Raw genomic sequence first — 12,601 nt, forward strand, 5'->3', positions numbered from 1 at the left:
TAGGACTGAGGAGACGCCAGTTCAAATCCTCAGTCAGCCACGAAGTCCACTGGGATGATCATTATCTTTCAGATCAACCTGCCTCTCAGGGCTGTTGTGAGGATAAAAGCTGGGAGGGAGTCATGTACGCCTCCCTGAACTATTTAGAGGAAAAGTGGGATATAAATATAAGTGTTTACATGGGCTTTCCCCTCATAAGTGCTTTCAGCAGAAACTATTTGACATTCTGGCATAATTGTTGAAAGAATGTTGAAAATATCATTAAAATAACCTTTTCAATGGTCTCTCATATTATTTCCAGATAAAGAAAATAAAGATTGCCTTAGCACTGTCAGAACTTGTGATTTATACCAAATCTCGGAAGTTTGTAAGCTTTGAAGACTCGAGAGAAAAGCAGTTTTTTTATGAAAATAATTCAATTGGTGAGGCAAAAGCCCGAAAGCTGGCAAAACTGAAAGGTAATTCTTGGAATTGAGTCTGATAAAGCTGATAACGTTGCTGTTTTCTCTTGCTTAAGCCATCACAACTGTGTATAAACTTTATGAGGCTGCCTGTCATGGGCTGGCAGGCAGTGAAATGTCTCCAGCGTTGATTCAGCACTCCTCCTGAGTTCTACAGCTAAAGGTTTGTGTTAATTGACTGTTATCTACATTTTACCCAAGCTAAACAATATGTGAAAAGGCAAAAGCAAATATAGGGAGGCTTGCTGATTAAAAAAAATCTTGAGAAATACTAGGAGTTGTAGGACTTTTTTTCTGTCTAAACATGCATGGGATATCACCCTAAGAGCATCTCTACACCAGCCTAAAATCCTGCATTTAAAAGGGGGCTTTCTGCTTCTGTTTTAAATGCAGAATCACAACAGACTCCCTTTACACATGCTTCCCCCCCTCCTTTCCCCCTCCTTCTCCCCCTTATCTGAGTCTTCCATATGTTTAATTGATCTCGCTCCTCTTCTTGCGGCTTTTCCTTTTTCATGGAGGGAACTCAAGCGGAATACAAGCGGGGTAATTTGACAGCTCATTATCTCTGATCTATGTAAAAATGGAATAAAGGTCATTTAGGGCACAATCCTATGCATGTTTAGACAGAGAAAGGGCCCTAAAATATGCTGGTATTTTTGGCCCCACCCCCTTTGCCATTAGCCCCACCCACCACTGGAATGTGGTCCCTGAGAGCTTCTCCCAAACTGAATACAGCTCTAGGGCTGAAAGGGGTTCCCCAGCCCCTGCACAGTATACAAACAGTTCAGAAGCATCTATTAAAGCTAAAACATGTTCTTGAGATAATAACTCACTTTTAGTGATCATGCTACAGGAGATATATCAAGGACATGACCCAAATGTTTCTTTTTAGCTAATACATTTTTGGATTTTGAATAATAATTTGGACTCCCCCACCTCACCAGAATAATGAGATTTAAGAAAATGTCTCAAAAAATAAATATTCACACAACTACTTGTTCCTGAATTTGTGATTAATAGGCATCAGAATATTTTAAATATGCACACACTCAAATATATTTTTAAAAATTGGTTCCTATCAGATGGGCAATTGTTCATGCTTCTATCAGTAACATGAAAATCTCTCTTTGTAGGTAATGAATTTATTCAACATACCATCAGATTTATTACAAGAGTATACCCCAAAGGGACCCGAACCAACTCTTCCAATTATAATCCTCAAGAATTCTGGAATGTTGGGTGTCAGCTGGGTAGGTGACTTAAGTTAATTGTTGTTGTTTAGAACATGTTTTTCCTTCTGTATTGCACAGTACTTTAAAGTTAGTTAAATCGGTTTTCAGTGGCGCAAAAGATTGCCAACTCTCAGTTCTTGCACAACTTTGATCCATACAGAATACAAAGAAAGGGAACATGCAGAGCAATCCTAAATAGGGTCAGGGTGGCCGGAGGGGAGAATGTGACAAATCTACCAGCATATTCAAAGCCCTGTGGGCTCATGGTGGCCAAGACAGAAGGTGTGTTTGTAGGGGGTGAGGGCGCAGAGTGGTTTTCCCAGACTTTTCAGTCTGGCAAATCTCTTCAACTTACCCCCACCCCCACCCCCCATGAAAGCATGGTGAGGAGGGGTGCTTAGCTATGCCAGCTCCAGTCTAGTGTAGGGGCCCCAATCTCTTAATTCCCATGGAAGTCAGTAGGTTTAAGTTGTCCTCTATTTTGTTGATTGTGAATTGCTGCTGAAATGGCTGGACTACTTCATGTATCTGGCCCCAAGAGAAGTTTCCCAGGCCTTGCCCATTTCATTTAGATCATCAGAGACTTGGACTCCTGGGTTCCAGTGTTTCCCAGTTAATGGTATATTTGCTGACCTCTCCCCTGCAGAGCCTTACTCCTTAGCTAGCTGTTTGTGGAACCTGCTTTTGCTCCTGCCGCTCTTCTGTCTGGGTACCAGGGACCTCTCTCTCTCTCTCTCTCTCTCTCTCACACACACACACACACACACACACACACATCCACCAGTCAGTGCTGTCTGCTCTGGTAGTGGTGATTACCTGTTGCAGACGGGGGGGAGAGCTCAGATTCAATACTTTCTTCCAAACCATTGTGAAGAGCGCAGTGAGCATAGCTAGGTGTGTTCCTATCCTTTTCTCTCTTTATGGCCTAGAGTCCATCTCAGGTTGCAGGGGTAATGGCTGGCTGGGTTTATACAATACGGTTTGCCTTCCATTTGCTTCTGGGTATAATTTATGGGCCAGGTCTCATGCAAGAATTTAGATCAGGACAGGGCCATAGCTCAGTGGCTGAGCACATATTTTGCATGCAAAAGGTCCCAGGTTCAATACCTGGCAAATCTGAGAAGGACTGGGAAAGAGTCTTGTCTAAGAACACCTGGAGAGCTACCTCCAGTCAGTGTGAACTGGTGGTGCAGAACCTCTGGCCCATGGGCCTAATTCAGCCCATAGGGCACCCTAATCCAATCCCTGGAGGAGCCTCTTGGGGTTCCTCCAGGGGGTGGGGATTAGGCTCCCCCCCACCACCAAAGAATCTCCTTGGAGAGCACCCCCTCATTACTATCTCCGATCTGAGATTCTGAGAACACAGATAGCAGTGGAGATTCTCATGTGCCAGCAGCAAAATCCTTGCTGTTATCTCCAATCAGAGAAGAGATAGCAATGGAGGAATGAGGGGCCGCGAGTGCTGGGACTTGACCGATCAGAGGAAAGTGGCTACTTTCCCCCTGCACAGGCAAGTCCCTTTCTCCTTTGCACTCCTTGCCTCCTTCCTGCAATAGGGGAAAAAGGCAGGGCGTGCAAAATGGCTGAGTCCCTTTTGCTCTTCTGTTGGAGAAGCAAAGGGGACTCAGCAGCCTCTCCTTTGCATGCCTCTCCTCCTTTCCCCATTGTGGGAAGGAGATGAGGCGATGAAGTGGCTGAGTTCCCTCAGCCTCTCTGTCTGAGAAGCAAAGGGGACTCAGCCAATTCTCTTTCATGTGCCCTGCCTCCTTCCCCCACACACTGTAGACCAGCCTTCCCCAACTGTAGACCAGCCTTCCCCAACCTGGTGCCCTCCAGATATATTGGCCTACAACTCCCAGAATCCACCAGCCAGCTGGCTGGGGGATTCTGGGAGTTGTAGGCCAACACATCTGGAGTCACCAGGTTGAGGAAGGCTGTTGTAGACAATACTGAGCTAGGTGGACTTGGTATAAGGCAGCTTCCTGTGTCCCTCCTGAATCTGGAAACAGGTGCCAATGTACTGTAAGAATGACAAATCACACAACTGCCTCAGAGTGTGGAAGCTGTTCCATACTGCTGGCTGTGAGCGACTAGCAACTCATTTCAGATGCAATACTTTGAAAAGCCTCTGGTGTATAAAAATGGCACTATCAGAACCACATTCAACCAGAGAGACAAAAGCAGAGGTTTGTCTACAAAGACCTATTTCAGGGCCCCTTCACACACTATAGACAAAGGAGGTACATGCTTGTAAATCGTAAGCCATAGGGCTTGCCACATCCAGTGAGAACAATAATCTTATTTTGACCATATGCTGTAGGGAACTGCAAGTGGCCTGAGCTATTTGTAGCATCTCTGCATACCATATATGCTATCTAAAAGGAGGAATGTGGCTGTCACATGTTATGATGAAACATTGCTTGTGAAGTGGTATAAAGGCATGCACCTGCTAATTTACATGTGTGAAGTGGCCTTTAGAGATAACTGATCCATTATGCCTCTTTATGGATATTGAAAGCAAACAGATCACTTTCACTTATGCTCTCAAAATTTATGCTCTCTTATACTCGAGAGAGCGCCCTCTCCCTTACCAACTTGACCGGTTACTGAGGTCATCGGAGGGCATGCTCCTGGTGGTTCCACATGGACCTATGGCCTGATTGGAGTCCACCCACATAAGAGAGCCTTCAGTGTGGTAGCCCCCTTTCTTTGAAACTCCCTGCCTCTGGAGGTCAGGCAGACGTCAACACTATATTGCTTCCTGTACCTCCTGAGAACAGTTCTGTTCCAGGAAGCATTCCTTAAATGACCAGCCATGGTTTTTATTGGCATTCTGTTTTAATAATTTTAATATGGCGTTTTAATCTTTTTTCTTGTTTTACTACTGTACCTTTTATGTTCAATGCTCCAGAATCTGTTTTAGATGGGGCGAGGTATACAAATGTTGTAAATAAATAAATAATCTTAACTGGTTTGGGCATTTTCAGTGGAAAGTCCACATGTTTGGAATTTTTTATCTGTGCTCTTTCTCACCTTGAATTAAGCATGTTTATTCAGAAGCAAGTCCTGCTGATTTCAATGGGACATACTCCCTAGTAAGTGTGGATAGGATTATGCAATCGGGAGTCCAATTAACTGACTTTCAAGAATCTATACAAGAGCTACTTGGGGGCTAGCTTACAGCTCTATGTTTTAACTTTTTGTGGTGTCTGTGTTTTCTGCTAAAACCCTAATTTTATATTTCTTGTTAATTCTTCATTGTATGTGCTCAACAGTCTTAGACAAATCTTGATGTACCAACTTATAGTTGATTGGGATGGGATGCACCAATAACCATGTTATCAAACATCATTGAGCAGTGACATGACAGCGCTGAAGATGTACAGGAATTGACAGATCACTGACGGATATCTCAGACCGAGTATTTAGTTTTCATGTCCATAAACATAAAAAAGCAGCATGATATATACCAGTCTTCCCTGACCTGGTGCCCTCCAGATGTTCTGGACTACAACTTCCAGCCTTCCTGACCATTGGCCATGCTGGCTGGGGCTGATGAAATTTGTCATCCAAAACATCCAGAGGGCATCAGGCTGGGGAATATACTGAGGAAATTGGCATGGGTGAATTATACAATTAAAATAGGTGTTCTCCCTTGACAACCATGGACATTCCAAACTCTTTGGGAGGTGGCTTCTCCACCAGCTGTAGGCAGAGTCCAGTAGTCAGGTCCTTTCTCAAGGGAAGGGGCTACCCCCCACCTTTTGGCTCCCAGATTGCCTGTCGACTGGCAGTAATGCAGAATTCTTGCTGAGCTCTTTGGCACATTAAAAAAGAAGAGTTAATTGAGAATAAGGTGCAAGGAGATTTCTGACACAGTTTTCCCTTCATCTCACTGGTCAGCTCTTAGGGTTGGACTGGGAGTTTTAGTCATTGGGCCTTCCCTCCCTCAGGAGAGGCCTGTGAATTTGGCGTGTGTCCCCCGCCCCCGCCGGCGTGTTTTGAGGTAGCACTCTGCTTCCACTATCTTTTTGCTGATCTAGGCAAGAAATGCCAGCCCCTACTGCCTTCCCCCACCACAGGGTAGGCAGAGAGCAAGAGCATACTCTGTTTCCTGCCAAAAGATTAATGGGATCAGGATGGTGACTAGGCAAGCCCTTGTTGAGGGCACAGAGGATTCCAGTGCCATTTTGAGATATGACATGGTCCGTCACCCACATCTTGGCAGGCAGCTATAGAATCATAGAATAGTGGGGTTGGAAGGGGCCTATAAGACCATCACGTCCAACCCCCTGCTCAGTGCAAGAATCAGTCAGGTCTCTAGTCCTCAACTAGACATCTGACTGAGGGGGTGAGTGGCATTGAGACTCCTCTTATCCCATTCTTAGCCTATCCTAACCACAATGCTGACCATGCACTCCCCAAATTCCTCCAGTGGGTGAGGAGGCTGGTGTCTACAGAAATAAACAGGGAAATAAAACCCTCCTAAAGTAGCAAAACATATACAGTAAAACCTTATTCCCAGCAAAAATTTGTATGCTTTCCACATGCAACTGCAGTGTAGGTTGGAAACAATGAGGTTAGTTGTTGTTGTTCAGTCGTTCAGTCGTGTCCGACTCTTCGTGACCCCATGGACCATAGCACGCTAGGCCTTCCTGTCCTGCGCTCTCTCCCAGAGCGTGCTCAAGTCCATATTCATTGCATCAGTGATGCTATCTAGCCATCTCATCCTCTGCTGCCCCCTTCTCCTTTTGCCTTCAGTCTTTCCCAGCATCAGGGTCTTTTCCAGAGAGTTTTCTCTTTGCATTAGGTGGCCAAAATATTTGAGCTTCAGCTTCATTATCTGTCCTTCCAATGAGCACTCAGGGTTGATTTCCTTTAGGATGGACTGATTTGACCTCCTTGCAGTCCAGGGGACTCGTAAGAGTCTTCTCCAGCACCACAGTTCGAAAGCATCAATTCTTCGGCGCTCAGCCTTCCTTATAGTCCAGCTCTCACAGCCATACATTACTATTGGGAAAACCATAGCTTTGATTAGACGGACCTTTGTCGGTAAGGTGATGTCTCTGCTTCTTACTATGCTGTACAATTATTTTATTTTATTTATGAAGTAAAATTAAAAGCAGTGATTTATGCACACAAAGAAAATTCAAGGTGATTATTTAAATAAACGGTTAACTGCATTACATGTCTTGATGCAATAAAAAATAGAAAACATTATGGAATTCAAAATGCTTTTTGTGGTATTGCCTGAGAACTAGTGAAACAGGAACACTTAACTCACATAGTATACAAGTAACAAAGCTAAATAATCATTCAGCATTAACCAATCTTTTTAAAGTAGCTAGAATTTTGTTGTGAAATTAAATTAGGGATATGTTTGTACTATATATATATACAGCCCTGCAAACTCCAAATGTTTATATATGAACAGACAACAGATCAGCCCAGAAGCTGCTTGCACAGATGGAAGTTCAAGTGTCACATGGAATTCCTATACTCACAAGATCTTTATTTCTGATGTTCAGGTTGTGAGCGTCATTGCTTATGTGACCAAAATGGCACCACACACACACAAAAGGAGGTATCAGCAAGCTTGGGGGAAACTTAAAAGTTTGCAAAAATGCAACAAATCTTGGGTGGGGGACACCCCAAACAGCCTAGTGAAGACTGAGTTTGCTCAGTTGCTATGGAATGCTGACTGTCTGTTGGAGGGGTGGGGGGAAACCAGGGGGAAGAAAGAGTGGAATGGAATGGAGTAGTTGGAATACTGGACAGCACCACTCCACACTGCAATATGTTGTTGCAGTTCCCACGAGGTGTTCTTCTGTGCAGTCATATAGATGGGAATGACTATGCACAGACTACAACAGCATGAAAACCTGGATTTCCGATAGCAGCAGGATGGGACTAGGTTGTGGAGTTCAACAGAGCCTTCTCCACTAAAGTTATCTATTCCTTACTTCAGATAACTAATATCCCATCTCTGGGATCCCATGAAGAACAACAGGATTTCTTACCCTCCTGTATGAGCCCTGCCACTCTTGCTCACACTGGCATCCTGCAGTTAATACACCCATTGGAGGAGCAAAATTGGATCGGGACTGCAGTCCTGGAGGAAGAGAGGTTGGCCCTTTCCCCATTCTCCCAGTTTAATTGCCTCCCTTCAGCTTTTTATTGGTCCCATAGGGGGAAACATACAGGTATCCTATAATACATGTACATTTCCTCTATGAGCAAATAGGAACTTTGGGAGTTAGGGGTGATTTCTGTTGGGAAAATAGTGCAGGGAGGAAGAGTGAACCCACAGTGCCACAGTCCCCACATGATCCCTCCCTTGGCCTCTCTTTGGCTGCTTATAAAACAACAACCCACAGGTGATCCTATTCACAGATCTCCCAGTCGTAGCTTATTGCCCCAACTCTTGAAATATGCATTGTAAAATTCCTTTAGATACCTTCTGCAGCCAAGAATCTAAGGGGGATACTATGTAGAGCCAGTACACCAATTCTCAAGTTCCGCAGTGTTTCCTTTTACACAAAGAGAATCATGAATCAGTTTTACTGTGTTTCATGACCAACACATGCTTCATAGTTTCTGCAAGCATTTGTTTACTCCCAGGGAAATTTTTTCACAAAATCTGAAGTTTCCCAGGAGATTCGAGCCTGGGAAAGCAAAAGTTCATGTCCCCCTTCCAAGACTAAATCTCAAAACCATGCATGTAAATGGATTAAATGATTTCTTTGTTGTGTACAGGATGTTGCTGCTGCTATTTTCCCAGGCAAAGCCTGAATTCAAGAATGGGGAACCAGAGACATTTTCACTGTAGCTCTGGTTTGATAGGGTTTTTTGTTTTGTTTTAGTGAGGCCTAACAATAATATAAACACATATTTGTTTGTTTTACAATAAGCAGAATATTATATTGGAGTTATTATGACCTTAGACATTATGGGTTGCATCCGGACTTAATCATACAGAAGTAAATCCATTGAAATTAATGGATTTAAGTTAATACAGTCAATATTAGTGGGTCTACTCTATATATTCTAAGTCTGGATCCAACCCAATATTTTCCAACATATATATGTACATTTTAATATATACAATCTGCTTATTTGACTATTAAAATGCCTGTCAGAACAGGAGGTGCCCCTCCCAGAGGAGAGCAAAGGGACTTTCATTTCTAAATGGGACTCTTCATATCCCTGATTCATTCTTACCTAGTACATGATTCCTTGTTAAAAATATTAATATCAATAGCCCAGGCTTGGAGCTTACAGGAAACAAGACCCCAGACCTGAGATCATTTTGGGTCATTTTGGTTGGACTGCATGAAATGGAAGCTCCCAGAATGTTTTCCAGCTAGATCTAGGACCCCAACATGATGTGACTGAATAATATTTGACTGAATGCCTAGATTAGGGGTGCAGAACCTCAGTTCTGGGGGCCAAATCCCACCTTCCTGTGGTCCTCTCCAGATGTTCCCAGATCACCATGCCCCCTTCCCTTTTCCCAGCTTCTGTGCAGTTTTTTTCCGCACCATTCTAAAAAGCTAAAATACCTCTCCTAAGGCTTAGTTACTGGCAGGAAAAGTTTAAAGGTAAAATATGCTGGTATTTTTTGTTTTTTGAGCTATTCCCCTTTTGCCTTTGGCCCTGCCCACCCCTGGAATTCAGCCCCCAAGAATTTCTCTGAAATGGAATTTGGCCCTTGGGCTGAAAGACGTTCATCAACCCTGGCCTAGATTGTCCCCAGTCTTGGAATTTTGTTGCACCTGCAGTCCTGTTTATAACTCTGTCGTAAAACTGCAGGAAAGATCTCGGCCCACTATCTTCCATTTGAGGAAGAAAGCGGTTTCATAATCTTCATGAAACTGTCAAGAAACCCAGAATGCTGTGCCAGACGTTATTTCAGGTATAAAACCTTCCCCTGAGCTCGTCTGTCAGTTTTAAGGATTTGACTATCATATTTCCTTAATTAATGTATTAAAGCCCTACTTTAGCAACAGGGAATAATGAAGCTGACTAAAGGCAGTGTGCTGTCAAAAACACAATGCATCATAGATAATATTAAAAACTCTCCCTAGTCTCTTTCAGGGAGTTCTTTTAGGTGTATGTGTGAATATAAAATTTTAGTAAACCTCCAGTTTAGACTTCTTTTATATGCAATTGTTTAGCAGAGATTTTCTTCCCCTACCCCACCCCCAGCCCAGGCCCAAAAGGATCATCATGAAAATGTTTTTTCAGGTGTAATTGAGTAAAGGGCATTGTATGATTTATAATAATTTTAATGCTTTTGCAGTGGAGCCACAAATGTTTGCAATTAATTTAGAAAAATGAAAGTAATTAAAAAATTAAGTAACCGAGACCTTTAACTTTCAACATGAAAATGGCTCTATAGCTATAAAATGTAATTGGTCCAAACTTTTTTTTGTAAAACTGTGACTGGTTACATAATTTCTGCCAAATCACAGAAAACTCATGCCCTTCCATATGCCTAATATGAGCCCCTCCTTTTTTTGCATAATTGTTACCTATGAAGTTTAGAATGAAAGTTAATCATTTAACAACAATGTAATCCTATGTGTGTTTACTTGGAAGTAAGTCCCACTTGTTCAATGGGTATAAAGCCTTTGTTAGGTTAGAATTCCATCCTTAAAATATATATTTAAAATGCAACTAATCAGCACAAATTGACCTAGCATTAGGGCTCTGTGTGTAGATTTTGTTATTTGTGGAAAAAAATTCCTTTCATAAATGTCCACACAAATGTCCCTGTGTACTGGATATTGGGAATTGCTCCTGGAACATCAGGAGTGATATTTGGTCATGCTTGATCATGCAGCTGTCTCATGTTTTGAAGGGGTTGACGCTTTTATCTATCACCAGTTGTGCCAGAATTTCTAGAACAATGTAAACACATGTAAAATAATCTTGGTACCCTAACTCAAAACCTTTGGAGGCACCTGCGCAAAGAGCCACAGCTCCATCTTTGCAGTGTTTCCTGTGCTTGTGTTGCACCTAGTGCTGATCCACTAACCTGCTGCCTGCCCCAGGAAATCTTGCTGTGCTAGGATTGTTGAATTGATTCTTAAATAAATCCACAAAAGTTATCAGTCTGGAAAAAATACTAGCCTGTTAAGAGGTTAGTAGCTGATGTTTCCATGCTGGCCATGGAGGAAGCTCCATGGTTGTTGTTGTTTTTTACTACTAGTAGACTTCTACCAAATGGGTTGGTGGAGGAAAGACAGATCACTCCAACCCCTCTCCACCAGCTTGCATTTTCAGGCCGGTCATGGAGGAAGAGACTGGTAGAAGAGGAAAGGAATGAGTAGTCTCTCCTTTGCTAGTCTGCTCACTCACCTGCATGGAATTCTTGGTTACCTATGTTTACCAGGAAAGTTTTTAAATTCAAGACTGTCTTATAGTATGCATTACTGGAAACTGGAAGTATAAAGGGAACTCCAGGGGTTCTTGAATGAACTGGATTCTCTAGATCCATTTCAGTCATGCCAAACAGCTTTGATCACCTTGGCTGACAATATACTCTGGGAATTATACAGGGGAAGCCTGTCCCTGTTGATTTTCCTGAATCTTTCAGCAGTGTTTGATACTATCGGCCATGGTGTCCTTATGGACAGCCTGGTGGGAACGAGTTTGGGAGGAACCGTTTTACAGTGGTTCCAGCCCTTCCTTGGGGGTCAGTTTCAGAAGGTGGTGTTGGGGGAGTGCTGTTAGAAGCTTTGACCACTGGTTCATGGCATCCCACAGGGACTGATTCTGTCCCCTATGCCATTCAACATCTACATGGAATCTTGGGAGAGATCTTTTAGGAATTTGTAGTGTGTTGCCTCCAAAATGCAGAAGACAGGCAATTCTCTTTCTCCTTTTCTTCTAACATCTTTTCTTGTAACACTCAATCCTTTCTCCCTGCCCTCCCCTAAGCCAGTCCCCCATCAACACCTCTCCCTGAGAAACAGGGGTGGGGGAGATTTAGAAAAGGGGGTGAGAAGATGGGAAGGACCAATCAAAAACTCTTCCTGGTATAAAAGGGGCAGGGTGGATGTGGGGTATCCATAGAATGGCAGGCAGAGTTGAAGAATCCCACTGAAATGCATTGTGTTGCATTTTATTGGCTGAGAGCTTAGTCTCATGCAATGTCTCACATGACCACTACAGGCACTGTAGGCAAGTTCCATGCATCACCAGCAGGGGGAACCCACAGGCTTAGGCATGTGACACAAAATGGTAGATGGAGCACAAAATGGCTGCCATGCTGAATCCTAATCGGTGCACAGGCCTACTTATTTATCTCTAGATTGGATAATTGCCATGTACTCCACATGGAACTTCCTTTGAAGAATGTTCAGAAACTTCAGTTGGTTCACAATGTGGCAATGGGGATGTTAGTAGGGATATATGAGAATTTAGTTCCCATTTGTTTAAGACCAGAATTTGTTCCTGACCATGAACATGAGTGCATTTTGAGGGCAAAGCTCACACATTCCTGAACTTGCGATGCTCGTTTGCAAAATATGCACTTTAGAAAAATGTGCATGTTCACGGTTTAGTCACTGGGGAAAAGTACGTATTTGGGTGTAGACTTCAAAAAAGGGCACACCAAAATACATACTTTACCCGTTCGAGCCTGGGGGTGGGGTGGGGGAAGCTCACAGTTGGGAATAAGAAGGAGGCAGTCCGAGTTTCGAGGTGGAACTTGGAGAACCTCAACAAGCTCAAGCCACTAGATGTTAGTGGGCATTCGCTCATCGATAAGGCTCCACGTACTTTTAATAGCTGCATAGAGGTTTGAATTAAGATAGATGCAGCTTACAATGCACCTGCTGAAATCCCCCTTTCTGCAGCCATATTAAAGATACAGACGGCCTATTCTATGCATCTGAT

General features: G+C 43.2%; 1 protein-coding gene across 1 annotated transcript in view; it reads left to right on the forward strand.

Moving 5' to 3' along the window:
* The window catches only part of LOC146339376 (1-phosphatidylinositol 4,5-bisphosphate phosphodiesterase zeta-1-like), a 75,221-nt gene that overhangs the window by 44,268 nt on the left and 18,352 nt on the right, over window positions 1-12,601 (forward strand). Inside the window, exons 8-9 of the mRNA XM_084809217.1 lie at window positions 302-458; window positions 1,598-1,714. Coding sequence (XP_084665343.1) covers window positions 302-458; window positions 1,598-1,714 — 274 coding nt within the window. The remainder of the gene's footprint in view (window positions 1-301; window positions 459-1,597; window positions 1,715-12,601) is intronic.

The sequence above is a fragment of the Heloderma suspectum genome, chromosome 7 (assembly GCF_057233095.1).
Source record: "Heloderma suspectum isolate Gila_16-S chromosome 7, 16-S_ref, whole genome shotgun sequence".
In the NCBI taxonomy this organism is placed as follows: domain Eukaryota; kingdom Metazoa; phylum Chordata; class Lepidosauria; order Squamata; family Helodermatidae; genus Heloderma; species Heloderma suspectum.